Source organism: Bos taurus, chromosome 22 (assembly GCF_002263795.3).
Source record: "Bos taurus isolate L1 Dominette 01449 registration number 42190680 breed Hereford chromosome 22, ARS-UCD2.0, whole genome shotgun sequence".
Classification (NCBI taxonomy): Eukaryota; Metazoa; Chordata; class Mammalia; order Artiodactyla; family Bovidae; genus Bos; species Bos taurus.
The window spans coordinates 34090820-34117921 of NC_037349.1; the positions used below are offsets into that span (position 1 = coordinate 34090820).

At 38.5% G+C, this 27102-nt stretch overlaps 1 protein-coding gene across 1 annotated transcript in view; it reads left to right on the forward strand.

The window, feature by feature from the left end:
* Positions 1 to 27102, forward strand: part of SUCLG2 (succinate-CoA ligase GDP-forming subunit beta) — a 275148-nt gene that overhangs the window by 231100 nt on the left and 16946 nt on the right. Inside the window, exon 10 of the mRNA NM_001034639.1 lies at positions 21271 to 21391. Within this exon, the coding sequence (NP_001029811.1) occupies positions 21271 to 21391 (121 nt within the window). The remainder of the gene's footprint in view (positions 1 to 21270; positions 21392 to 27102) is intronic.

Below are 27102 nucleotides of genomic sequence, written 5' to 3' on the forward strand. Positions count from 1 at the left end.
TATTTTGAGAAGTAATCAGAGTGATCTATCAGCCATCATATCCTTCCTTGTATCTCTGTTTGCTTGCTGACTTTTTTTTTTTTAATTGTATAAACCAGGCTTTACTACCCCAGGTACTAATGTAACACTTGGTTTTATAAGTAGTGAAATAATAGTGATGATGGCATTCTGTTGTTATTTGTTTCCTTGCTTATTTTGTTTGTAGTTTTAGCTCTGGAAAAGGTACTATAAAATACTAAGATTTGACAATCCTCTATTCTTGCCTAACTTCCTGGAGCAGAACTCCTTAACATTCTCCATTTCTCTCTCATACAGTCTTTCACACAGGAGTTGTGTCCTACTTGCTTTAAGTAGGTCAGTTGATAAATATGTTGTATGTTAGATTATAGAAAGTTAGGGTCTCTCTGAGCTCAAATTCCCTTCTTACTGTTCATTAAACTGCTTTTGAGATTAAGTTAACATTTTACATGTCTCAGCTTAAGACTAAGGGGTTTCCCAGGTGGCTCAGTGGTAAAGAATCTGCCTGCCAATGCAGGAAGATGCAGGAGACTTGGGTTCAATCCCTTGTCTGGGAAGATCCCCCGGAGGAGGAAATGACAACCCACTCCAGCATTCTTGCCTGGAGCATCCCTTGGATGGAGGAGCCTAGAAAGCTATAGTTCATAGAGTCACAGAGTCTGACACAACTAAGCAACTGAATATGCACACATGTTTTAAGACTAAATCTTCTGTATTTTAGATTGCTGGAATCCTCTATGGCCCTAATGTTAAGCAACATGTTGTTCAGTGAAGATTTACTTCAGTTTTCAAGGTTCCTGATATTAACTCTACAGATAATCAGCACACTTAAAACATGTGAGTCAGTCCACTGATACTGTCTGGGTATTATTCTTCATCCCCAGAGTGATGCTAGGTGCATAAAAGCAATACCTATAAAAACAGAAAACTCTTTACCTTGGAGTTACTTTAAGGACAAGTTTAATTCATGAGTCAATTAGAAAGCCATAAATCATACTAATTCTCTATGGCATTGAATTTAAAACTAACAGAGCACTTAGTCAGATTTGAAATCTGAAAAAAGGTGAGGAAGAGGAGATAATTATGAGTTGAAGACGTCAGGTAAGCACAATGTGCAGATTCATGGAGGCAAGAGAAGTGTTGAAAGAGTGGAAGAGAACCAGTAAGGCTTTTAAGACTGGATGCTTAAGCAGGAAAAGCCAGTAAAGAGGTTGTTCACTTTGGAAAAAAGTGAAGGGATCGGTAAGACATTCAGCTAGGTAGGAAGGGACCATGTTGAGCAGGCCCAGGAAAGCTGTTGTCACTTCTGTACCCTTTGTTGCACCAAAGCAGTGTCCATTTGGAGTTACCCATCAAGCCTCGCGAGCAGTGATAAAGGTGGTGGTGGTGGTGGCGATGGTGGTATTTGTAATGGTCAACAGTTTTTGAGTTCTTACTGTGTACCAGTCTCTTGTATATTTTGTGGATCATTGTACTTGAAGACATTATTATTATATATTTTACACCCAAGAAAAGAAGGCTTAATAGAGATTCTTTACTTACTCAAAACCACAAAGCTAGTATGTTACAGAGCCCAAATTTGAACCCAGGTAATTGTACACCAAAGTCCACATTCTTTAGCATTTTTTAATGTCACTTAGGTATAATAAATATTAGAGAACAGCAGTTCAGAGGCATGATCCTACATTTTTAAAAGGGACATTGATAGCTGAAGTCCATCCAAAGGAGGCCTAATACAATTATGTAAAGTTTAAAAATAAAATAAAATTAAAAAAAAACAAAACAAACAAACAAACAAAAAAAAAAAACAAAGGAGGCCTAGTGGGATGATAAAGAATCCTTGAATCCCTGTGAACTGAAAAGAGACATCAAGAAGAAAATCTGGTTTGTGAGACAAAACGATGAAGTTGGCCATATATCTCCCTTTATTCTTCTATTCTTCAGTCTCGATGGGCTGAGTTCCCTCACCATTATATATTCTGGAGATTGAGAAATTAAGGAGAAATGTTTATGTGAATTGTAGGATTATTTTGATGGGACTAATTTTGCCAATGACAGAGGAGTTCTTAAGAGTTGTCATTCATTGGTCTTTTTTGAATGAGTCGTCATTTGCTTTTATATGGCACCAAAGCAGTTCTTGAAGATTGAGTACACAAAAACAAAATCAGGGTACCTATAAATTTCTGCAGCTGATTCTGAGACACACCCATGGAGTCCTTTGGAGACTTCATGAAGCAGATGAAGAGGAGGAGAGGTTGGTGTCTGGATAGCATTGGAGTTAGTCCTGTTTTTGGTCAACATCTAAACAACAAACATGCAGTGTTTCTTCTTTTCTAGAATACTAAACTATTCTCAGATATGCCAAAAACCCCCATTCAGTAAAGGAAGACATCTGATCTAATTTGGATTCTGCTGTCAAAAGTGTTAAAATGTCTAACAGCTTTTATCTTAGAGTAGAGGATAAAGAAGGAAGTTCTGCCCCAGTCTATACACAATCTTATAGGGCAATAAAAAGAGAGAGGAAAAAAAAAAAAGACAGATTTGGGAGAAGGCAATATGATTTGTGGATATTTTGTCTCTGAGAAATAAAAGAAGAATTAGGAAGACAGATTCAATGGCCAGACACAGAAAAAATCAGAAAGACATTAGTGGGTATCAGAAGGAGGGACTTCTAGTGTCTGGACTTGGATACTCCGGTCAGTTTGGCATAATATCTGATGAAGCCTATGTCAGATCATTCCTTAAGGCCCACCCATTAAGTGTCACCAAATAAGACTAAATCAACTTTAGCAGCCCAGTCCAAGGAAATCTGCCTTCTTCAGTCTAATAGATCTACCTCCAGAGGCACTCACATTGCCCCACTTCCTATTTTCAGATCTGAAGGCTTCAGCCTAAGGTGATGAGTGTCTTTATAAACTTCTGACTACTGACCATTTCTCTTAGTGTAGATGAAGGAGGTTATTCAGTGTGAATATACGATAAAAAGTAGATGGTCACCTCCTTGTAGACATCATCCTAAGTAGGGGGTGAAGAGCCGTTAGCTGGGAGCTTTGTCATGAATAAGGAGATATTCTTAATTGAGCTGTGCCTTTGAAATCTCTTTTTTGCCCTCTGAAAGCCCACTGGATTATAAAATCAGTAAAGATGAAGACTATTGGTTGGTTTTTGGTCACCAACTTGCTCTGTCCCCCACATCTCAACATTGTACAATCTTAGCAAATTTTTCTTGAATGTTCTTTCTTTTAATATCCCTGTCATTCTTTAATGATCTCCAAGGCTGTGTAGGGGGAAAATGAATTTTGAAGCTTAGTCTCTGAAAGTCAGGTGGAACTGACAAAACTTTGTTTTGCATTTACTTGCCTCATTTTAGTAAACTTCCTACCTTGAAGAAAATTACATACATTTAGACTGATTAATGTACAAATCTTGAGTGCTTTTAATTCTCAGAATTAGAAATACTTCTCATTGAAATATTCAGCTCTCAGCATAACTCATTTTAATTATTTTCCAGTCCAGTTTATGCCAAAAGATGCAGTTGAGTTCTGACAGTGTCTCTGTACTCTAATTAAACTCTTTAAATTTGAATTTCTTTTTATCAATCTTCATTTATCCATAAAAGCCAAATTTGACCTTGATATATAATAATAGGTAACAGCACATTGACTTTCTAATCCCCGTTCTCCCAGGGAATGTTGCTTTATCACCTCTCCTTTTGTAGTATTAAAAGTTTCATAAACCTATCACAGCAGTGAAAGCAACAGCTTAGTGCTGGTTGTGTTCACCATGACTGGCACATGGCCTTGATCATACATTCAGTATATTTGTGCAGGGATGTTTCTCCAGGATTTCCTGAAAGAATGATGTAGTTGAGATCATGAGAGATAAAGAGGTATTTCCAAGACCCCATACTTAATTTAGGGCATAATAAAGACCCTAGCCTCCCACCTGACTAGTAGTGGAATGTTTTATATTTTTGCTTCTTTTCTTGTTTGTTTTTTACTGAAGAAGGATAACATAAGGATATATAAAAAGACTTTTAGCATGTTTCTGGGGTCATATTGCACTATGGTAGAGAAGTTCATTGTACTCTCCAGGTGACAGGACAGTGGATCTCTGAATGTGATAGATTGTGTGCCATGTTGAATAAGAGTTTGAGGCTTATGGTCAGGTTCAGTACAGTTCAGTTCAGTTGCTCAGTCGTGTCCGACTCTTTGCGACCCCATGAACCACAGCACACCAGGCCTCCCTGTCCATCACCAACTACCAGAGTCTACCCAAACCCGTGTCCATTGAGTCAGTGATACCATCCAACCATCTCATCCTCTGTCATCTGCTTCTCCTGCCTTCAGTCTTTGCCAACATCAGGATCTTTTCAAGTGAGTCAGCTCTTCGTATCAGGTGGCCGAAGTATTGGAGTTTCAGCTTCAACATCAGTCTTTCCAATGAACACCCAGGACTGATCTCTTTTAGAATGGACTGGTAGGACCTCCTTGCAGTCCAAGGGACTCTCAAGAGTCTTCTCTAACACCAAAGTTCAAAAGCATCAATTCTTCAGTGCTCAACTTTCTTTATAGTCCAACTCTCACATCCATACTTGATTACTGGAAAAACCATAACCTTGACTAGACGGACCTTTGTTGGCAAAGTAATGTCTCTGCTTTTTAATATGCTGTCTAGTTGGTCATAACTTTCCTTCCCAGGAGTAAGCGTCTTTTAATTTCATGGCTGCAATCACCATCTGCAGTGATTTTGGAGCCCCAAAAAATAAAGCCAGCCCCTGTTTCCACTGTTTTCCCATCTATTTGCCATGAAGTAATGGGACCAGAGGCCATGATCTTAGTTTTCTGAATGTTGAGCTTTAAGCCATCTTTTTCACGCTCCTCTTTGACTTTCATCAAGAGGCTCTTTAGTTCTTCTTCACTTTCTGCCATAAGGGTGGTGTCATCTGCATAACTGAGGTTATTGATATTTCTCCCGGCAATCTGGATTCTAGCCTGTGCTTCCGCCAGCCCAGCATTTCTCATGATGTACTCTGCATAGAAGTTAAATAAGCAGGTGACAATATACAGCCTTGACATACTCCTTTTCCTATTTGCAACCAGTCTGTTGTTCCATGTCCAGTTCTAACTGTTGCTTCCTGATCTGCATACAGGTTTCTCAAGAGGCAGGTCAGGTGGTCTGGTATTCCCATCTCAGATTGAAATTTCAGCTTTTCAGGATATTAAGCAGCTGTAGGATCTGGGGCAAATTGCTAACATCCTCATCCTCCAAGTTCCACACCTGAACTTTCTATGACGATAAAAGAACCTAATACGTATGATGTGCTTAAAGTTAACTATTCTTAATATTATTTGTTTACCTGACTATTGACAAAACTTTTATGTGCCTTAAGGTAAAATCTGGTATACCGCAATGGAACAGGACAAAAATGATAACCATTTTTCTCATTAATCTCTAGTTGGAACATACAACAAGCATATATATATATATATGTTTGTATGTCTTTGGTAGTTTAGTTTTTACTAAATCAGCCTGCCCATAGTAGGATTTTTTAACCTAGAAAGAAATCTTTAGCATGTATGTGTGTCATGGTATAGCACAGTAGTGGACTGGGTCGGGTACTCCTGAGGTTCCCCTTATGAAGACATTTACTAAGAAATAAGAAAGGTCAGTAATTTTACTTTGTGGTGCATGAATTTAAGTCAATAACAGGAAAATATTTTACTATTTCCTACCCTGTTCTGCACTCATGCTTAATAATATCTCTCCCACCTTCTTTTTTATTATATCACTTCTCCTGAAGCCAGAGGTAAAAACCTTAGATAATTTGCCTATGGACAGTCTAATTTATTTTGGAAAACATTGTTGTAGATTGTTATTTTCTTCGTTTACTGCCGTTTATGGCACAATGCACTGTTTGAAAAGAAGATCATTTCAGTAAGATCAGTCTATGGTTTTGCATGCTTTGTAGACAGAATACCCCAGTTACATTAATGCCTGACCTTAATTGGGCTGTAAGTCTTTTTGAACCACCTCCAATTCCATTACCCCATCGCATTTCCCCAAATGTTCTTCTGTATTTGTGATGACAAGCATATATTTCATGGAAGCAGCTCTGTGTAGCAGTGAAAACTCTCATAGTGAGATCAGCGCATGTTGAAACCTTATCTGAACATAAACTAGCTGCTGAGTGTTGGAAGCTAGCCACCGTTCTCCTGATCCCCAGTTCTTCTATATCTAAAAGTAAGGGTAATAAGTCATCCCTCATGGGAGTTTGGTAAAGGCTGAATGACTTATTTGTCGACTAAACTGCCTAGCAGTGGTGGCAATTACTGAGAACCTATTTTGAAGACATTAGGCTTTGTGTTTTACTTGAGTTATCTCATTTAATCCTGGCATCAACCCTGCAAGGCAAGTACCATTACTATCCTCGTTTTGCAGTTGAGAAAACTGATGTCCAAAGAAAGTAACTAATTCACATAGCTTGTAACTGAAAGAACCAGTACTTATGGGTCAGAAGTGAGGATCAGAACCTCATGGGTGGAATTTTACAGCACCTTGAAGTCAGGGTCATATGTTGTTCATCTTTGTATCTTGCCTTCTCATTTTGACCTCAGGAACCAAAGCAACATGTTGTTGTGTGTTGGATGAGTTCTCTTAGTATGAAGATTAAAGAATTATTTTCAAACGTTTACAGCCAAGGCAGTAGAATGGACCACCTTGCAAAGCAGAAGTTTCTTGTCTTTGAAAATGTTCAAGCTGCTGTTGGCTGACCTCTCAGGTCCTGTCTGTATCTGAGGTTTTATGGTTCATTAATCTCCTTGGCATGTACACATTCTATAAGGTGCCTTTCCCTGGTGGAGGAGAGGGGAAGAGTACTTGTCTGTGGATTGTGTGTTATACTGTTCCATCTTCTCTCTTAAAAAGTAAAATCTCCTACATAGGATTTTACCAACTGTTTTGTCTAAGCTTTATTAAACGATCAGATTCTCATTTCTACTCCTAATTTTAGTTTTGAGAGCCTGGTTCAGTTCCTTGCTAAAAGAGTATTGTACGCATCATGTAGCACCATTATTAAGAAATGTATTATTCAGTATGAATGGAGCACTAAATGAATTTATGTGAATTATTCCATGTCTGAGAAGGAACAATTAGGTACTTTTTCTGAATAAAATTCTTTAAGGGAAGGGAATTGCAAATGTACAGTTTTTCCACCCCTTCTCAAAACTCTTGGCTTTGTCTGGGCAGCTAGCATGATGATTGCCCTCAAAATGAGATTACCATGGCACTTTCTAGGTATTCCAGATTTTTAGTTATTTCTAAATGCTAGTGCCAAATGAAACATTTATGGAAAAGCTTACAATTAAGCCAAGTAGGTTGAAAATTTGTGCTTACATTGTGAAACGTCAAACATTAAATAGAAATACTATTTTTTTTTTCTGGAGACAGGAATTCTCTTTGCCTAATTTTTCATGAGTCATCTTTTCTTTACTCATCTTGCTTATCCTTTGAAATTTCCTCTTCAGAGAATTAAAAAAGCTTTCTTCATCGTTTTTCTCTTCAATTCACAAGAGCTCCACTTTTAAGTGAGAGAAATAATGTTAGTTTTCCACAGGGATTGATTATAAATTCCTTCTCCATGTTGAATTACACTGGCCTCTAGTGGTTACCTGTCACAATTATGTTTCTTATTGCTCTTGCTTTAACTTATTGTAACACTATACCATATATTGTAATAATTTTTGAGAATCAATTAAGCAGCACAATCAGATTTGTCAGGGGTTTGAAGTAGATTTCATCAGGAAATTGATTGAACTTTATGTACCTTGTGCATCTATGAAGATAGCCACTTGGAACTACAGCATAAAACTCCTGTTCTCATACGTGCCTGTTCTCAAACACAGGAACTGGAATTCCTGATCTCACACCTGCCTGGCAGACATTATGGTTGTCCCAGCTTACTGATAATAACTTTGGAGAGCTAGATGACATGGTGTGAAAGGAAACCTTACAGATCACACTGTGAGGCAGACGTGTTCGCTTACTGTGGGCACACAAGAAATGGGAGATCACCTTAACTAGTCTTGAGCTACTCGGAAGACGATCTCAGGGTTTCTGGACTGAAAACTTGGATGTGATTTTTTTGTTTCAAGGTAATCTTAAAAAGAAATTTTAAAAGAGGTACTTCAAGGCATTTAAAAAAATGTGTCTGCCTATCCAAGGAGCTGCTTTCACTTGGATACAACATTAATAGTTGTTAACCAGATTTAAGACTACCCTTTGGATCTAGCACGTAGGAAAATAACACATTCAAGATATAAATACACTGAGGGACTGTGTGAGATGAGTGAGGTGGGCTTTCACAAACAATGGACTTTTGTTCAGATGTTTCAGAGAATAAAGTGTAGTTACAGGTTTAGGGTAGAGAAAAGCAAGCGCTATCAGGAAAGCAAATGCTTATCTAACTTGTGTGGATTTGGGTAATAAGCGTGCATGTCTGGACTTTCCAAGTGCTGTTCACTTCCTATAAAGCTACATGGATCTTGTGTGATTTGGGAACTACTACTCCTTCCCTATATATTTTTTCTTTTTTGTAAAGCTATCCTATACCTACTCCCTTGGGGTGCATTTTATTGTTGACTATTAATTGCTCAATGGCGCAGTTTATTTACTTGATAAAAAAAAGAATAAAGTAACTTTTGGGATAAATGTGAAGCCACTACTTGCAACTAGGTCTTTGGAGTTTCGTGGAAGTTAAGCATTATCTTTTGGCTAAGGCTGCAGACCTACATTTTTACTTTTTAACCATCTTTTCCGGATTGTCTCCTTGCCACTTGTGTTCCTTTAGACAGACTGGGAGGCCACATGGGGATTCAGACTTACTGAACCTACCTTTCATTACGCTGAAAATAAGAATTGCAAGTCACCTGCTAGACGTGCCTTCCTTAGTTTTTGTTTGCAGCTAATAAACCAGATGAAGCCATTTCAGTGCTGAGAAGTTCGTTTTCACCTGCAGGCTATCATTTGTCATTTATAATGGACAGGACCCAAGATAACAAAGCTTTTGGCTTGTTTTCCTTTTCCTGCCTTTACCTTGAGTGTAGATTCAGTTAATGAACAGTAATTTCAGATTTTTAGCCATCTCCCAGGAAGAGCAAGAGAAAAAACTGTTTGAAAATATTCATTAAATGGCTTAAACTGAGAGCGTTCAGATATTTTTCTATTATTTTATTGTTTAAGTCATGTCCATGAAAGATGTTATAGAGGAAATGTGTACAAAATTTAAGCTTCCAGTTTTAGAAGTTTCAGCCTCAAAAGGATTTTCTCAAATTCAAGCTGAATTGGTCAAAATGAGATGTTCTTATAAGTCTTGCTAGGAATTGAGTACTCACAGTTTACTTACAGAGACACTGAGAAAGAGAGTGTGGATGCTTCTGCTGCTGCTGCTGCTGCTGTCATTTCAGTCATGTCCGACTCTGTGCGACCCCATAGACGGCAGCCCACCAGGCCCTGCCGTCCCTGGGATTCTCCAGGCAAGAACAGTGGAGTGGGTTGCCATTTCCTCCTCCAGTGCATGAAGGTGAAAAGTGAAAGTGAAGTCACTCAGTCGTGTCTGACTCTTAGCGACCCAATGCAGCCTACCAGGCTCCTCCATCCATGGGATTTTCCAGCAAGAGTACTGGAGTGGGTTGCCATTGCCTTCTCCGAGAGTGTGGATAGAGGGTATGAAAACCTAAGACAGAGAATAAGAACCTGGGGCAAGTCTGAGATGAAGACTTTCTTGACATGATCAGATACTTTTGTGGAGGGACCCAGCCACTCAAGACAACCTCTCTGGGAGGGGCCTGAATGAGTAGAAACACCTCTACTACCCTCTCCTCCTGCCAAGACTTCCCAGTGTCAGCAGAGAAAGGAGTCCATTGATTTAGACCCTGGAGTCAGCCTTTAGGACCCAGAGGAACAGGATGGGAGTGCAGATTTACGGCCTGGATACATCCCAAGGGACATCCTTTGACTGTTGAGTATGTGCTTCAGGTAGAATATTCTGAATCCTTTTGTCAACAACTGGAGAAATCCACTGAGGTCTAAAAAAGATTAACCAGAGATGGGAGAGTTCAGACTTACTTAACCTATCTTTCATTACGCTGAAAATAAGAATTGCAAGTCACCTTGCACTTAGACATTGAGATGCAAAGAGTATGGTTAAATTTCTTTCTTTTCAGGCTGTGGAGAGTGCTTTGCCAATGTGGTGTCTAATTTGCTCCGGACATGGTATTCTGACATTTGCTGAACAGCTAAATAAACAAATCTGGCTTCCACACAACAGATTACAGTGAGGTCAGATAGTGTTATCAGCAATTTTAAAATATGGTCTACAGCAGAGCATATTTTTTGATGACAGTGACAGCTGATGCTGCTAGTTGACATAGATTGAATTCTATAGATTTTCTTCTTTTCCTGAGTTTAAATCTTACTAGGTACCCGTCCTACCCAGACATTTCAGAAGAGCACTATTTCAAATGGGATATTGATTTTTAATAATTACAGATGTTTTAATTGGTACCTTTTTTGGAGTTTTTGTTAACTTGTGTTTTTCCTGAATTGATTGACCTGAAATTAAAGTTTTGATGCCAAAGAATATTATCTTCAGTGACAGTTTTGGAGATTAAAATTGTGGGGGTAAGATTTGGTGTTGGAGGTCATTTTACTGGATGAATAAAGGGTGGGATTTTAGAAAATGAATTGGAAACTTGTTCTTACAAAGAAACTTGGCAGTAAACTGATTTTCACAAATATACTGATGAGATCTGTTATAAAAAGAAACATGTATATGTTTTAAAAATTATATTATTTAAAACAACTTAAACATGAATTTTAGTGTATAATAAATAGCTGGTCACTTATTGAGATCTTAACTGGAAACTTACGTTACTACTTTTCCTAGTTACATATTTTTCCATTAAGGGGTTTTTCATTAGAATGTTTGTCAGCTCTTTGTTTTTCAGAAAACTAAATGATCAAGTAGGTTTGAACAGATGTATGAGGCATCACAGAATCATTATATGCCACCTTCATCTTACACAGACTTGTTATTTACAGAAACAGTGGGTTTTGCTATTAACTAAATTTATCTTCATTTTTCTGTGGTGTGAAGTGCGAATCTGTGTGGTCCTAAGTTTTGGCTCTGTCTGCTTAGCTAATTTTTTTTTTTTCTTTAATTGATGTCAGTCATGAATAAAAGCAAAGAAATCACCCATAAAAGCATTTTTTCCCTTTTCTGTAGGAATACTTACCCTGTGGAGATGATAATGTTGCAACAGTAGATGGAGAGACATCCTGTTTATAGATTAATAAATGAGTCCTTCACAAAGTTGCCAATTTTATGGGTGTTTTCTATATTAACTCTCCAACTAATGATGATGGAGTATACATATTCACATTTATCAGTATGACATAAGTTTGAGATGATTGGCTAAATACTGCTAAGAAAGAATGTGCCAATAAATATTCTTAATCTGCATCAATGTAGCTTCCATTACAAATAAAATATAGATATTGCATTATAAGCAGTAAGCATCCTGCCTCGAAAGCAATTATCTGTTAAGCTGGGAAGGCAGTTTTGTAACCAAAATATTTCTTAACAGTCCATTTTAATAGCATATTTCTTAAACGAGCTCTCTCTCTCTCATTCCTTAGGTCTTTTGAAGCTTCTTGGTAAAATCATAGGACCAAAATCTCCTTGCTGTTTTTTTTTGTTTTTTTTTTTTTAGTTTCAAATGGCTCTGTGGCCAAATTACACATCATAGTAGTTTTTGCAAGAGCTATTTTAAATGCAGGACTCTGAAAAAGAACCTTACATTTGCCATTGTAAATGTTCAAGTGGTTTTTGTAATCCTGGCGATGGTTCTGATTCTCAGTTCAAAAGGATTTGTAAAATGTCTCTGTAAAAGATAAAAAATGTCTGTCTGTGCTATTCCCTTGAATCTCTGTGTTCTTCAGTCCTTTTAACTTGTCTCCTGTGCCTACTTATAATGCCAACCAGTATTTCCATCTTTAGATTTTTCCTTCTCTTGAAAATCCTGTTAAATAGTTGACTTCACCACCACCACTATGTTTACTGGTAACTGGGGAAACATTTGTGTCCCATCCTTGCACTGGCCAAAGTAATCAAGGTTGCTGTTCTTAAGTATAAAAGCCTCCCAGTTTTGCAGATTCATGAAAATATGATCTAAATAGTGCAATGATTAGCATCTTTGGGGAGAAGGACCCTAAATTCCTATGCCACCTAACACCCCAATATACCAGCTTTTGAATACTTTCCTTAACAGTTTTCTGGGGGTCAAATTTTCAGCCCTTTGACACTTTTGCAGTAAATGACTGAAGTTGGGTATTCTAAGTTAGAACACACATCCTCTGCTAAAGCCTTCCTAAGAGTGAACTCATACTATTTGACCAGATCCTTGTTTTTTCATGCAGCATTGCATAAGCCTAATGCTTCATAGACCACACTTTAGAGCACTTTGACTTAAAGAAATAGGTACTTGTCTTGGGAGCAAGAATGACTTTATAATTTATATGGTTCAGTATGCAGAGTATCTTTTAACTTGTTAAACCAGTATTCATAATGAAAGGTGCCTTGGTCCTCTCTAGTGCTAGAAGTCCATATTCAAGTTTTTTTTAAAAAATTAATATGTCTAAACATGCGTTAGTATACTGTATTGATGTTTTTCTTTCTGGCTTACTTCACTCTGTATAATCAGCTCCAGTTTCATCCACCTCATTAGAACTGATTCAAATGTATTCTTTTTAATGGCTGAGTAATACTCCATTGTGTATATGTAAACATGCACAGTTAATGAGATTGTGAGTGATCATGCTGAATCTGAATTGGGTTTTCTGATTGTCTGATTATTTTCTTTGTATTAAGTAAAAGCCATTAAAAGAGAACATTGTTGACAGACTAAATCTTTAAGTACTAATTATCAAAATATCAAAATATGCATTAGGTAACTAACTGTAAAGTTAGGAAGACATATCTCTAACACACTTGTTGTGCCTCTTTCCCCAACTGCCGTAACAGAAACCTCTCTGAATAGGTCACAGATCTCTATAAACCAGGATGTGGCTCCATCATTAGTCTCAATGCAGCACTTTGAATAGTCACTCAAACATAGTTACCATACCTCCCACCAGCCATTCCGTGGTCTGATATTTAAAATCTGTGTCCACAGTGATGTCTCTAATGGCATGATTCTCTATTAGAATATTCTTGGTCATAAAAATAGAAATAATAGTATTAGCAAAGGGATAAATTTCTGTGCATCAGAAAGAGAAAAAGGGTGGCTTACCAGTCTACAGAAAGGAGTCTTGTAGGGATATCTACCCCAATTCAGGAGGGACTGTGGATTTTGAACTCACTGTAATAACATCATGACCCCTCTGCAGTCTTAAGTAGGGATTGCAAACCACAAACTCCGGACAACTCTTTCGTCAATAAGCAGGGATCATGTTGGGTTGTGAAGAACCAAAACCACTGGTCCGTGAAACTATAAAATATATCTTACTCTGATCCATTTTAATTGAGCAGTGAGATTTGAAAGCAAGGAATAGTTGGCCACCAGAATTTAGAACTCAAGACTGTCCTTGAAACTTGGAAATGAGATCAAAATAGAACTGGGACTCTTGATTAATCATGAAAGTGACTGGTTATAGAAAGACTGTTGAAGGGAGTGGAAACACCAGGGACTTTGAAGTAAGACTGACTTGGTCCAAATCCTGACTCCACTGCTTAATAGCTATGTGCCCTTGGACAACTTATTTAAGCTCCTTGAGTCTCAACTTACATGCCAGGGAGAGTTGTAGTGCATCTTTTTTAGCACCTAGGAAAATTAATATGCAATAAATGCTAAGCCTCCATACCATTTTACTTATCCTAGTGAGGAGCAGCTCACAGGATACACGTATGGTGATTTAGACACATTTTCCTTCTTTCATCCCGGGTGATCTTAGAGGTCAGGCTTAAGGGAAACTTCGTTTCCAACCAAGCATTGCTCATCCATCATATGTCATTTCCATGCTATCAGTTTTGGGATAACAGATAGATACTCCAAAATTGTGGGCGAGAATGGTCAGATATTTATCTTGATCACTTAAAAATGCTGAAATGTTGTTTGGGATTGAAATGTTTACTTTAAATTCTGAGCTCTTCAGGCTGATTGTTTACTCACTAATAGTATTTCTTCCTTAGAAGAAACTAAAAGGGCAGAGTGGGTGGGCGTTTGTCAAGAAATACTGTTGTTCTCATGTCATGTATAAGTTTGGAATCATTTACTTTATTTAACCCAAGGATCCTAGAGCTTGATTTTGTACAAAACAAAATAATGTCAAACTTCAGGAACAAATCAAAAGTAAAATAGCAAGCTGTGGAAGCTCACTCAGATTTCAGCAGATCTGGTCCCAACTGAACTGATCTGTTAGCTTATTTCTAAGATTACAACAAATCCCAGGATTGCATGCCTCACCTGAATCACTTCCCTATTGACTGAATCCATTTAGACTCCTCTCTAATTTAGCAGAGTGTTTTTATTAAAGCCAGGCATACAAACATCAATTATCCAAGCTGCATCTAATTTCCTTCATCATTTATTTTCCTTCTTTGGCTGCCAATGGATTAGAAGACATGATTAGAATTCAGCAGGAAAATAAAAACAACAAGAAAAAAAGAGAAAAACAGTTCGAGAAAAACAGATGCTTAAACAAGAGCAACAACATTCAGAATTAAAACAAGTTGTGATTAAAAGAAAGTCCTTATCTTCTCTAATGTAAACACGCTTGCTTGATTTTTATCAGCAGTGCCTACTGCACTGGGACTGAATTAGCAGTGTGAACTGGAAGAAGCAGACGGAACCCAGTAGTGGTGCTTACTGTGCTTAATGTATACACTACAGTGTGTTCTAAATGCAGTATAGTTTTTAAGTGTCTGCAATAATCATTGCAAAATGAATGGCTTATTGCTGAAGTCTTTCTGTTTGTTTGCTTCTAGCCAATGTCAGGAAGACAAAAAGAACAAAGGCATTCAGTTCATTTTATGAACTTGTTAAAGGTACAGGCTTGTTTCAGATGAGTGCTATTGATGTTGGAGTGGATACATTTATTTAATTAGCCATTGCTACAGCCTAGATAGCATATTAAAAAGCAGAGACATTACTTTGCCAACAAAGGTCCGTCTAGTCAAGGCTATGGTTTTTCCAGTGGTCATGTATGGATGTGAGAGTTGGACTGTGAAGAAAGCTGAGCGCCAAAGAATTGATGCTTTTGAACTGTGGTGTTGGAGAAGACTCTTTCGAGTCCCTTGGACTGCAAGGAGATCCAACCAGTCCATTGTGAAGGAGATCAGCCCTGGGATTTCTTTGGAGGGAATGATGCTGAAGCTGAAACTCCAGTACTTTGGCCACCTCATGTGAAGAGTTGACTCATTGGAAAAGACCCTGAAGTTGGGAGGGATTGGGGGCAGGAGGAGAAGAGGACGACAGAGGATGAGATGGCTCGATGGCATCACCAACTCGATGGACATGAGTTTGGGTAAACTCCGGGAGTTGGTGATGGACAGAGAGGCCTGGCGTGCTGCGATTCATGGGGTTGCAAAGAGTCGGACACGACTGAGCAACTGAACTGAACCGCCTAGATGCATTAATGCTGTTGATGAGAGCAAGAAAATGGTCCAGCAAAGGAAGAGATCTTAAACTCTGAAAAATCACTCTGAGAGAAATACAATATGATTAAAAAAAAGAAAAGGAGAGGTGGTTGCCGTGAATCTGAAAATAACCATCAGTCAAATTGTGTCTGTGTCAAGGGGTGGCAAACTATGACCCATGGGCCAAATCTGGCCTCCCACTTATTTTTTGTGAATTAAAGTTTTATGGAAACATAGTCTGCTTATTTATTTACATATTCTCTAGGACTGCTTTAATGCTACAACAGCAGACTTGAGTAACTGAAACAAACTGGCCCGCAAAGCCTAAAATACTTACTAACTAGCCTAACTAGCCCTTATCCCCGGAGAAGGCAATGGCGCCCCACTCCAGCATTCTTGCCTGGAAAATCCCATGGACAGAGGAGCCTGGTAGGCTGCAGTCCATGAGGTCGCTAAGAGTCAGACACGACTGAGCAACTTCACTTTCACTTTTCACTTTCATGCATTGGAGAAGGAAATGGCAACCCACTCCAGTGTTCTTGCCTGGAGAATCCCAGGGACCGGGGAGCCTGATGGGAGGCCGTCTATGGGGTCGCACAGAGTCTGACACGACTGAAGTGACTTAGCACCAGCAGCAGCCCTTATCTCAGGTGTCCATAGTGTATGTAAAGAATCCACCTGCCAGTGCAGGAGACACAGGTTTGATCTCTGACTTGGGAAGATCCCCTGGATAAGAAAATGGCAGCCCACTCCAGTATTCTTTCCCAGAAATTCCATGGACAGTGGAGCCTGGTGGGCTGTAGTCCATGGGGTCTCAAAGAGTCAGACATGACTGAGCGCACACACCATACTAGTTCTTACGAGAACAAGTGTGCTAACCCCTGGTGTATGTCAGCAGTGCCCCTAAGATCACCCAGGTGTTTCAGACAGCTCTGCATGTGATATGGTGAGAAAGAGCCTCATTGACACTGTGACTCCTTAGTAGCTGCTGCTACTACCAGGCTTCTCTGTCTATGAGATTTCCTAGGCAAAAATACTGCACTGGGTTGCCATTTCCTTCTCCAGGGGATCTTCCTGACACAGGGATTGAACCTTTATCTCCTATGTTGGCAGGCGGGTTCTTCACCACTGAGCCACCAGGGAAGCCCCAGTGTTCAATTCTCAAGGTGATTACATCCCCCTAAAAGGGTTTTATTTGTGATTTTTGTTTGTTTCAGCTTGAAAAGAACTTGTTAAATGCCAAAGCTGTAGCTTTTCTTCTTTTGAAGTTCATTTTTTACCTTTAATTGTGTATTGAAATCTGCAGCTGGAGTGTATTTTGCAAAGCCAAACACACACAAACATTTGAAAAACCTGCATTTGCACTGCCTGGCCACCTGCACAGCAGCCAACAGCTGCTACAGACCCCTCATTGGGAGTGGCTGTCTGTGGTCCAGGGACCTGTGCGGTTATCTGACACCATAACCTCCTCGCTAGATGATCTTTACTTTCATGAAACAGTAAATAGCAACCCTTGTAATCCTCACCCGAGAATTTAGAAAAGCCTACTTCTGAAAGCACTTAGGAATCTCTGGGAGAGTTTGGGATTCATGAAAAGGCCCAGTGCCAGCTTTTAAAAACATTCCCTTTGCCAGAGGAGAAAAAAGACTATTAAAAGTTTCTATTGGTATTGTCATGGAGCAGCAGTTAGAGGTTATAATAAATGAACACGTGAGGCACACATTGCAGATTTGACATGCTTTATAAATGCCAAATAATAATAATGATGATGTCACAAGGCTTTCATTTTCAAACTGTCTTAATTTCATTCTCAGTTTGAGATTGCAGATTATGGTAGAAATCAGCCCAAAGTGAAAGCTTAAATCAGATTTCCATTAAAGTGCTTGACTACAGAAAATTAGTTTGTAGGAGGAGACGACCACATCATCTCTGGTGGTGTGGGGTCTTTCCATCACCCTTGTGGTGATTTCATCGTGGTGCCCATGGTACAGCTTGTTTCCCAAACAACCCTGTGTCCCTGAGCTAAGAGGCCTGTTCACTTCTGTGTCTTGCTGTTCTTCTTGTAAAAATCTTAACTTCTTTGTTAGTATCACTCATATTCTTTCTCTCCTTCTCTGTCTCTCACATAGACACTCTGTCATGCTCTCTCTCTCACTGGATGTCTTTCTTAGTGTCTCTCATGCTCTCACATGATTGCTCTATATTTCTCATCTCACATTTGCTCACATACTCACTCTTCTCTCTTTCCTATCACTCCCCTTTTTACCCCAAGGGAGACTTTCAAGGCTTGTCTTCACCCAGCTCTGGGAAAGAAAGGAATAAGCCAAGAGAACCAAGTTCCCATCCCTGGCCTCTGGTGCCTTCCAGTCTACCTCACCTGCATTTTCTCAGGTTATTTCCCCATTCAGCCTGTAGGTCCTGAGTGAACCAAGTTGTGTAACAGCTCTGGCTGCCCTCTGTTACCTGAGTTCCTGCTCTCTCTTTTTCTTTGTCACCTGGAATATCACGTCTTCCAGAAGGCCCCTCTTGCTACAATAGTCTGCACCACTGGTCGTCCCCTGGTCTTAGCTCCGTGAGACTATGGAGCCAGGACTGCAGTTGACAGTTTACTAGTCTGACTCTCAAACTTGTCTTTGTTCTTTGAGTACAGTGATGACACCTTACTCATCTCCATATCCCAAGGACTTAACTCTGTTGTGTCTAATATAAGGGAGATGACCATTAAGTGTCTATTGAAATTAATTTAATTTATTCCAGTCTTTAAGCTATTATTTATTAGGTGATTGCACTATTTCATGGATTACATTAGCTCCTTATTAAAAAACAAACAAAAACAAACTCTTGTTGTAGAGGAGCACAGAGGCGGCCTTCCCTGAATGTTGTGCCTAGGGCATGGAGATGCGGGGTGGATATACTACACTTGAGAACAGCTGTTCTTCTTTCAGCACACCCAACAAAGCCACCTATTTCCCCACCTTTGAAAAGAGGACTTTTCTGAGGGTTCAATACTGGTGGAAGTGGTTGACTCACTTTTAGGTACAACTTGTTGTATGAAGAGTATCTGTTTTTATTTGTCAGATGCTAATTAAACACAATGAGAGACTGACGTGAAAGGTTCAAAGGAACTTATACTGTATGAGGCAATAGCAGTGTCACAGCTCATATCTGATACTGACTCCAGGGTATATATCTACTGAGTAGAACTGAATCCCAGGGCCAGAGGCATCTTCCTGCCTCTAGTCCCCCACTCCTGCCACTGCGGATGACTTTACGTATGTTCGTGGTATGTGGTGTGACTACTCTCTAGAATGATTATACGGTTTTAGATGGATTGAACAGAATAATTCACCGTAACTTGATGATAGAGAAAAGCTTCACTGAGAATTTGTTGACATCTGAACTCATCCTTAAAGAAATGTACAAGTTGGACCATGGCAGAGATGTACATGGGCCAGTGTGTACTTTACTAGAAAGCTTAGTTCTTCTACAGAAACTGAGTAAGCCTCAGCTGTTCCTGAGTTTCTCTCTTGGACCCTGTGGAGTCATTATTGCTCTTAAGTGTATTTTTCTTCCATTGTTCTGCCAAACTTCTCTCCATCCCACAGCTATTTGGAAACAACTGCTATACCAAGCCTCAATACTAACAGCATTTAATAGCCATCATTAGAAGGCAAGCTTCTGCTTACCAGTCAGCCTGCTGTGAATAGTAATGGGAGATTTCTTTTTTGGGAGTAGCCCCAATCTCCTAATTGGTTTGAAAAATATTGCTCATTTATTTTATTCTTAAAACAGTACCTTTTTGCTGAACTGTAATAAGTTCATTTTTCTATTACATTCAAATTCAACATAGCTGTAGTCTGCTGAAAGGTTTCCTTCTTGTACATGCTGTCTGGGTAACCTGTCCACTTTCACCGTTGCTTATGTCAGTAAATGCATGTATAAATATCCATAAATAACCTTGCATTCCAGTCGCTTCATGTCCGACTCATTGCGACCCTATAGACCATAACCTGCCAGGCTCCTCTGTCCATGGGATTCCCCAGGCAAGAATAGTGGAGTGGGTTGCCGTGCCCTCCAGGGGATCTTCCCAACCTAAGGATTGAACCTGTGTCTTCTGTGTTTCTAGTACCACAGGTAGATTTTTAACCACTGGGCCACCCGGGAGGTCCCATAAAGTACCTTACAGGCATGTAATAAGCATGTCATGTGTCTTTTCTCATTTAGGCCTTTCAATAACTTTATGGACTAGGTACTGTTATTCCCATTTCATAGATGAGAAAGCCGTATTCTAGATAGTGTATGTCCCTTGCCCAAGATTCTAGCTCTAGGAGCTGGTGTGAATGAAGTATCCACAGGCTATCTAGAAGCTGACTTGGAGCCTCACCTCTGCTGCTTGTTAGCTGTGTAACATTGGGACACATTGTGTGGGTTTTCTGAATGGCTTTATCTGGTATAGAGGGTTAATCCTCACTGTACTTACTGTACATACTGCGAGTATCAAAATTAAAAATGAGAGTTCATGTAATGGCACTTTTAAAGCAGGTAAGTGCTGAACAAATGTAAGGTGTTCTTTTCTCATATGTTTTGTGTAGTTAATTTAGCATATTGGAATAAATGGAATTTAAAAATGGTATGCAGCACACACATATATGCTTTGCAATTAGTGTGGCAGAATTTAATTGTCACTCCATTGTTGGAATTTTGATGCCTCCAGCTTGATGAATAGCCATTATCTGTGGGTGTTATCAATTAATCTAGGTAATGAATTCTCTTCATTATCTTGTTCTTCATGTTAATTATACAGGATTTTCTTAAACCTATTTATCAAGTCAAGGCAAGTACAATTTTTTTTTGGGGGGGTGGCCCACGTGCCTTTGAATATGGAATATGTACAAACAGGTTAACATGATGGGTTTAAATTTACATTTCAGAAAAATTCTAGTCAGTAGCATGACTTTTGTTATATCCTTACTTGTAATGTAAACTTGTATCTCTTTATTGGGTCTGTTTTTAATTAAAAAGGTCATTATCTAAGATTATTAAGCTACCTATGAATTTTAAGTATTAATATATACTTCTGGCATATCAAAGAAGTATTAAGGAGGCATAGAAAAATTTGAATTTTTACCTATTAAAATAAAACAAATAATGTCACTAGTTTTGAAATATTTAAAAGGTACCATGACAGGTAAAAATTCAAGTATAAACTATAACGAGGAAAAATGTAAGTACATGAAATTTTAAATGACCCTACTTATAAAATAACAGTACCAGACAGCAATATATGACAAAGCAGAAGATAGTATATAAGAAATAAGTGGCTTATTCATTTTGAATTCAGAGAAGTGATTGATAAGATAATTTGGGCTAATATGGTAATGTTATTTAGTGATATTTATTAAGTATTAAATTTTAACTTTCTTAACATCTTGGTCTTTTTATTGTGTGTTTTTTTTTTTTAAGAGAGCATTATTTAATTACTTTTGTTATTTAGCCAGTTACTTGAGGGAATGTTGACTGTCAGCATTTTGATGAGCACCTTCCTATTTCGATTTCAGGTTGAAGCCATCCTAGTCAATATTTTTGGTGGAATTGTCAACTGTGCCATCATTGCCAATGGGATCACCAAAGCCTGCCGGGAGCTGGAGCTCAAGGTGCCACTGGTGGTCCGGCTTGAAGGTAAGTTACCACAGATGTCCACAGTGCCAGTACATCCTTCTTCAGGATCAGGTGACCAAACATGTTCTGCATTCACAGACTTCCTGAGTCAATATACGGAAACACTGGGGTACATAAGATGACACAAATGCAGTACAGCAGTACCTCTCTGAACTTCTAATCTGGTTTGCAACTCTCCAAGAATAGCATATGTTATAAGTCTCCAAATTTTCCAAACATATTCTAGAGTGGAACTCCTTTATTATGAATCATATCGTGAGTTGGTGTTCTGGGAAAAACACTCTGAGAAATGCTGCTCCAAGAATTTTTCATCATGCGACAGCACAGGTTCTCAAACTTTTTCATCTAAGGACTTCCTTACTTGTTAAAATTGAGAAACCCAAAGACCTCTTATTTATTTTGGGTTATATCTGTTAATATTTATTAATTTACTTAATTGGTTAATAATTTAGTAATAAAAATAACCACTTAGAAATTTTTAAATACTTATTTTTAAGTAATAATTTAATTTTTATATTATATATTTTATATGTAAATATATATACTATATAGTTATGAAGAATAACTATATCTTTTTAATTTAATAATAATAGCAGCATCGCTTTATGGTTTTACAAATCCCTTTAATATCTAGCTTAATAATTGCTTCTGTATCAGAACCTTTGCAATATACTGTTTTGGTAGAAGTATATGAATAAAATCTGGAGTCATATATCTGGAAAATTGAGCATTTTTTAATAATCATTTTGTATAATTCTGAACATTAATCCTTGTTGCTACACTAAAATCTATAAGTAATAGTTTCTTTATTAAAGGTTAGTTTTATGCACTATTTCAATGCACTTTGTATACTCTGTTACGTTAAAATCCATTGGTCTGTCTTAGACAGTAAGTGGATTTTACACGTGTGTGATTTATTGATCTTTTGGAAAATTTTGGATTGTTCAGATCTTCCAAAGGTTACCACATTTCAACATATAGTATCAAAAAATTCACATCTGTTACTATCACACCATTATCAGTAAAGCTTCTAAGTATTGAGAAGTTGTCAAGGTGGTAGGTGCAAATTTTCCAGAATTCTAATTTTCATTTGAAAATACAAATTTTTCTCAGTATCCACAGGATGGTAAACTGTTTTCCTTGCAGTAACAGTCTTAATTCACCCATTTTGGGGACAATGTCTACCAGATATCTAAGACTGAACAAGTGTAGTATGTTCTTTGTTATTCCAAGAAAAAATAGTATTCCATGGAAGAGTGGGGTTTTAGCTTGCTACTCAAACAATTATAACATGCTTTTCATTGTAGTTCGGTGTACAGCTGAGTGCTTTTTGTATACTGCCCATTTGATCACACAGAATATTAGAAAGATGTGTACTCAAGAGTTGAAACTTAATTACTATTTTTTTCATTAAGGACGTTCTTACTTGAAAGTGCAAACTTTTCCTTGTGAATGTGAGGTGGTGAAAAATAAAATGAATACTAGTACACATCAGTGCTGCTTGATCCTTACTAACATGCCAGCAGTTTTATCCACCAGTTACTTTTGCTTCATCAGGGCAGATGCCAACAGAGAAATATTATTACTACTTTAAAAATAGTTCTTACATCACGGACCTCGCCCAGGGTTCTGTAAACTACACTTTGAGAAGCACTGTAGTGGAGAAGCAGAAACAGACAGTTTGATGTGAAAATTATGCAAAAGTCCCATCCACATCGTCAACAAATTCACATTACAATGATCCAGCAGACTTCAGGAGTATCATTTTGGGGACAGTTTAATTTTTCCGTTCACCATTCTGGTGCTATAATTCCTTAGAGACTTTCTTCTTCTCAAGATAAAGTCCAGGGATAATTTGACACTAACTGTGTAGCACTGTTTTCTTTTGAAGTCTAACCTCCAGAACAGCTGCAGTCCATTTTTCTCTGCTTGCTTCTTTCTTTGTGTCTCTTTCTTCTCTTACCCTCTACCTCCTTGAGATTCTCTACCTCACAAACTTAGATGTACACCATATGGACTTGACAGAAATAATTATCACAAAGGAAAAATTAAAATAGCAGGGGCTCCAGTTGGAAAAGTTTAATATGGACATTAAAACATAATTGAATTAAAAGTTCTTACAAATGTAAATGTGACATGATTGATCCCAATAAAAATAATTTCAGTGAAAGGATAATGATTGAAATGATTGGCAAGGCTGCAGTGAAAATTCATTAGGTAATTAGTGTGTTCATCAGTGTATTTATAACTCAGATTAAAATGTTGATCTCAAACTATTTTCAGGGTCAAAATGGCCAGTGAGCCTCAAATTCTAAAAGTCAGCTCTTAATGTATTCTTAAAGGGGAGCAGGTCTCCATGAGCAATTCAGGGTTTGAAATGTCTTAAGTCTGTTAGACCATCAGATTTGTATTTTTTTCTTTTTTAGATTTATATCTTTTAAATTAAAACATTACCAAGGTATATGCTTGTGGTTTTTAAATTAATTAAGTAATATTATAAGTACTATGTATAAGCCATTGAGCTTTAGACATTAAGGAGTGTGCTTAGACCTATAAGAAATGATGTCGGTTACTAGATAACCGGGGAAATAAAACAAAAAGTAAAATTAACAGTGCAAGCTAATATATATATAAAACGTAAACCATTGTTTGCCCTAAGAAAATCTGCTTCTATATTAATAGCAGTAGCTTTTGAGGCATCTCACAAAATCACCAGCCTGGCTTTTGGAAATGTTCATACCTAATGGCAACCCCGGAGAAGGCAATGGCACCCGACTCCAGTACTCCTGCCTGGAGAGTCCCATGGACGGAGGAGCCTGGTAGTTGCAGTCCATGGGGTCGCTGAGGGTCGGACACGACTGAGCGACTTCACTTTCACTTTTCACTTTCGTGCACTGGAGAAGGAAATGGCAACCCACTCCAGTGTTCTTGCCTGGAGAATCCCAGGGACGGGGGAGCCTGGTGGGCTGCCGACTGAAGTGACTTAGCCGCAGCAGCAATGGCAGCCCACTCCAGTATTCTTGCCTGGAAAATCCCGTGGACAGAGGATCCTGGAGGGTGGGCTACAAGTACATGGGGTCACAAAGAGCTGGACACAACTGACTGACTAACACTTAAGAATGTCCACCATATCATGGGGAACTGAAGATGAGCTTGAAGAGGGTACTGGGCCCCAAATACAGGTAGCCTACAAATGTGGAGGGTGACATTTTCTGCCAGTCCCCTCATTTCATTGTCATAGTTTGCTGTCTTGGCTCTGATCATAGATAACAAAATACAGAAATTGGTGATCGTATTATCCATAAAGACAACCAGATACAAACCAAGCTCTGTGCTGTTTATGCTAAGGGACTAAAGTGTGTGTGCTTTAAGTTGAGCCTGTTTTAGCTTAGCCCACATTCATTATCATACCTTGTATTTTGTTTTTTGAAGTATAGTTGATTTAGAATGTTGTGTTAATTTTTACCATATATATGTACTTTTTCATATTCTTTTCCATTATGGTTTATCAAAGAATATTGAATATGACATATCCTTTTTTTAAAAAAACTTAATATTGACTACTGTAATTATGGTACATTTACAGATATAAATTAGCAGTGACATGTTATAAAAGGAGGATTTTCAAGCTGAACGTGGAAGTAACTAAGCTTTGAATCTTTGAAAAGAAGGAAGGAGGAGGAAATTTGTTAAGGACCAGAAGCAAGTTAGATCTATTACATATTTGGGAGTTGGTACTGGGATCATAACAGTGGCAGAAACTGAAAGCCAGAACCAAAGTAGATCGGTAGGCTCTCCTGGAGAAAGCAGTGTCTTTGTAGCAGCATGTTATGGATGAAAAGAACTGAGTGGGACAATTACGTTAGTAGCCAGAATTTACAGTGTTAGGTAGAATCTAAAACCCAAGCAAATTTGCCAGATAGAGGTAAAATTGAATAGGAACAAGAACAGAACTAGAAAAAGAGATGAGAGAAAGTGGGGCCCTAAGGTTTAAATCTGTGACCAGAAACGGCACAGTTAATGGACTTAGGAAAGTCAGAAGTGGAAACTAGATAGAAAGACTGGGAAAGGATGACATTAGGGTGTAGTCATCCTTTATTTGCTCAAACTACAGCACAGTTGCACTCATCTCACATGCCAGCAAAGTAACTCAAAATTCTCCAAGCCAGGCTTTAACAGTGTGTGAACCATGAACTTCCATGTTCAACCTGGATTTAGAAAAGGCAGAGGAACCAGAGATCAAATTGCCAACATCTGTTGGATCATAGAAAAGGCAAGAGAATTAAAAAAAAAAAGAATCTACTTCATTGACTATGCGAAAGTCTTTGTGTGGATCACAACAAACTGGAAAATTCCTAAAGAGGTGGGAATACCAGACCACCTGACTTGCCTCCTGAGAAATCTGTATGCAGGAAAAGAAACAACAGTTAGAACTGGACATAGAACAACAGACTGGTTCCAAATAGGAAAAAGAGTAGGTCAAGGCTGTATATTGTCACCCTGCTTATTTAACTTCTGTGCAGAGTACATCATGAGAAATGCTGGACTGGATAAAGCACAAGCTGGAATCAGGATTGCCAGGAGAAATATCAATAACCTCAGATATGCAGATGACACTACCCTTATGGCAGAAAGTGAAGAGGAACTAAAGAGCCTCTTAATGAAATTGAAAGAGGAGAGTGAAAAAGCTGGCTTAAAACTCAACATTCAGAAAACTAAGATCATGGCATCCGGTCACATCACTTCATGGCAAATAGATAGGGAAACAGTGGAAACAGAGACTTTATTTTGGGGGGCTCCAGAATTACTGCACGTGGTGATTAGAGCCAAGAAATTAAAAGATGCTTGCTCCTTGGACGAAAAGTTATGACCAACCTAGACAGCATATTAAAAAGCAGAGACATTACTTTGCCAACAAAGGTCCGTCTACTAAAAGCTATGGTTTTCTAGTAGTCATGTTCGGATGTGAGAGTTGGACTATAAAGAAAGCTGAACGTCAAAGAATTGGTGCTTGGAGAAGAATCTTGAGAGTCCATTAGACAGCAAGGAGATCCAACCAGTCCATTCTAAAGGAAATCAGTCCTGAATATCATTGGAGGGACTGATGCTGAAGCTGAAACTCCAATACTTTGGCCACCTGATGTGAAGAACTGACTCATTTGAAAAGACCCTGATGCTGGGAATGATTGAAGGTGGGAGGAGAAAGGGATGACAGAGGATGAGATGGTTGAATGGCATCACTGACTCAATGGACATGAGTTTGAGTAAACTCTGGGAGTTGGTGATGGACAGGGAGGCCTGGCATGCTGCAGTCCATGGGGTCACAAAGAGTTGGACATGACTGAGCAACTGAACTGAACTGAACTGAACATCCTTTATTTGAGATGAAGCTGTAATATCAGATGGAATCTGTGTGGCGACAGAGATGTGGTAGTACAGGGGAAGATCCAAAGAGAAGTATGACGGACAAGTGAACAAGTCACCTCCATTTTGAAGGGCCCTGTAAACCATACTCAGGACTCAGGGCATTGGGAATTATTCCCCAATAGCACAGCTCAGTTAAAATGATAAACCAATCAAAATCCCAAATCTTTTGTCGAAAAAAGTCTTGTTCTCGGTACTTTTAGTGGGGAAGAAGTTGCTAACGACAGAGCCCTCTCAGGAATTTCTCTTAGACTCAATATAAATGTTTTCATTTGCTTTCCTGTTGG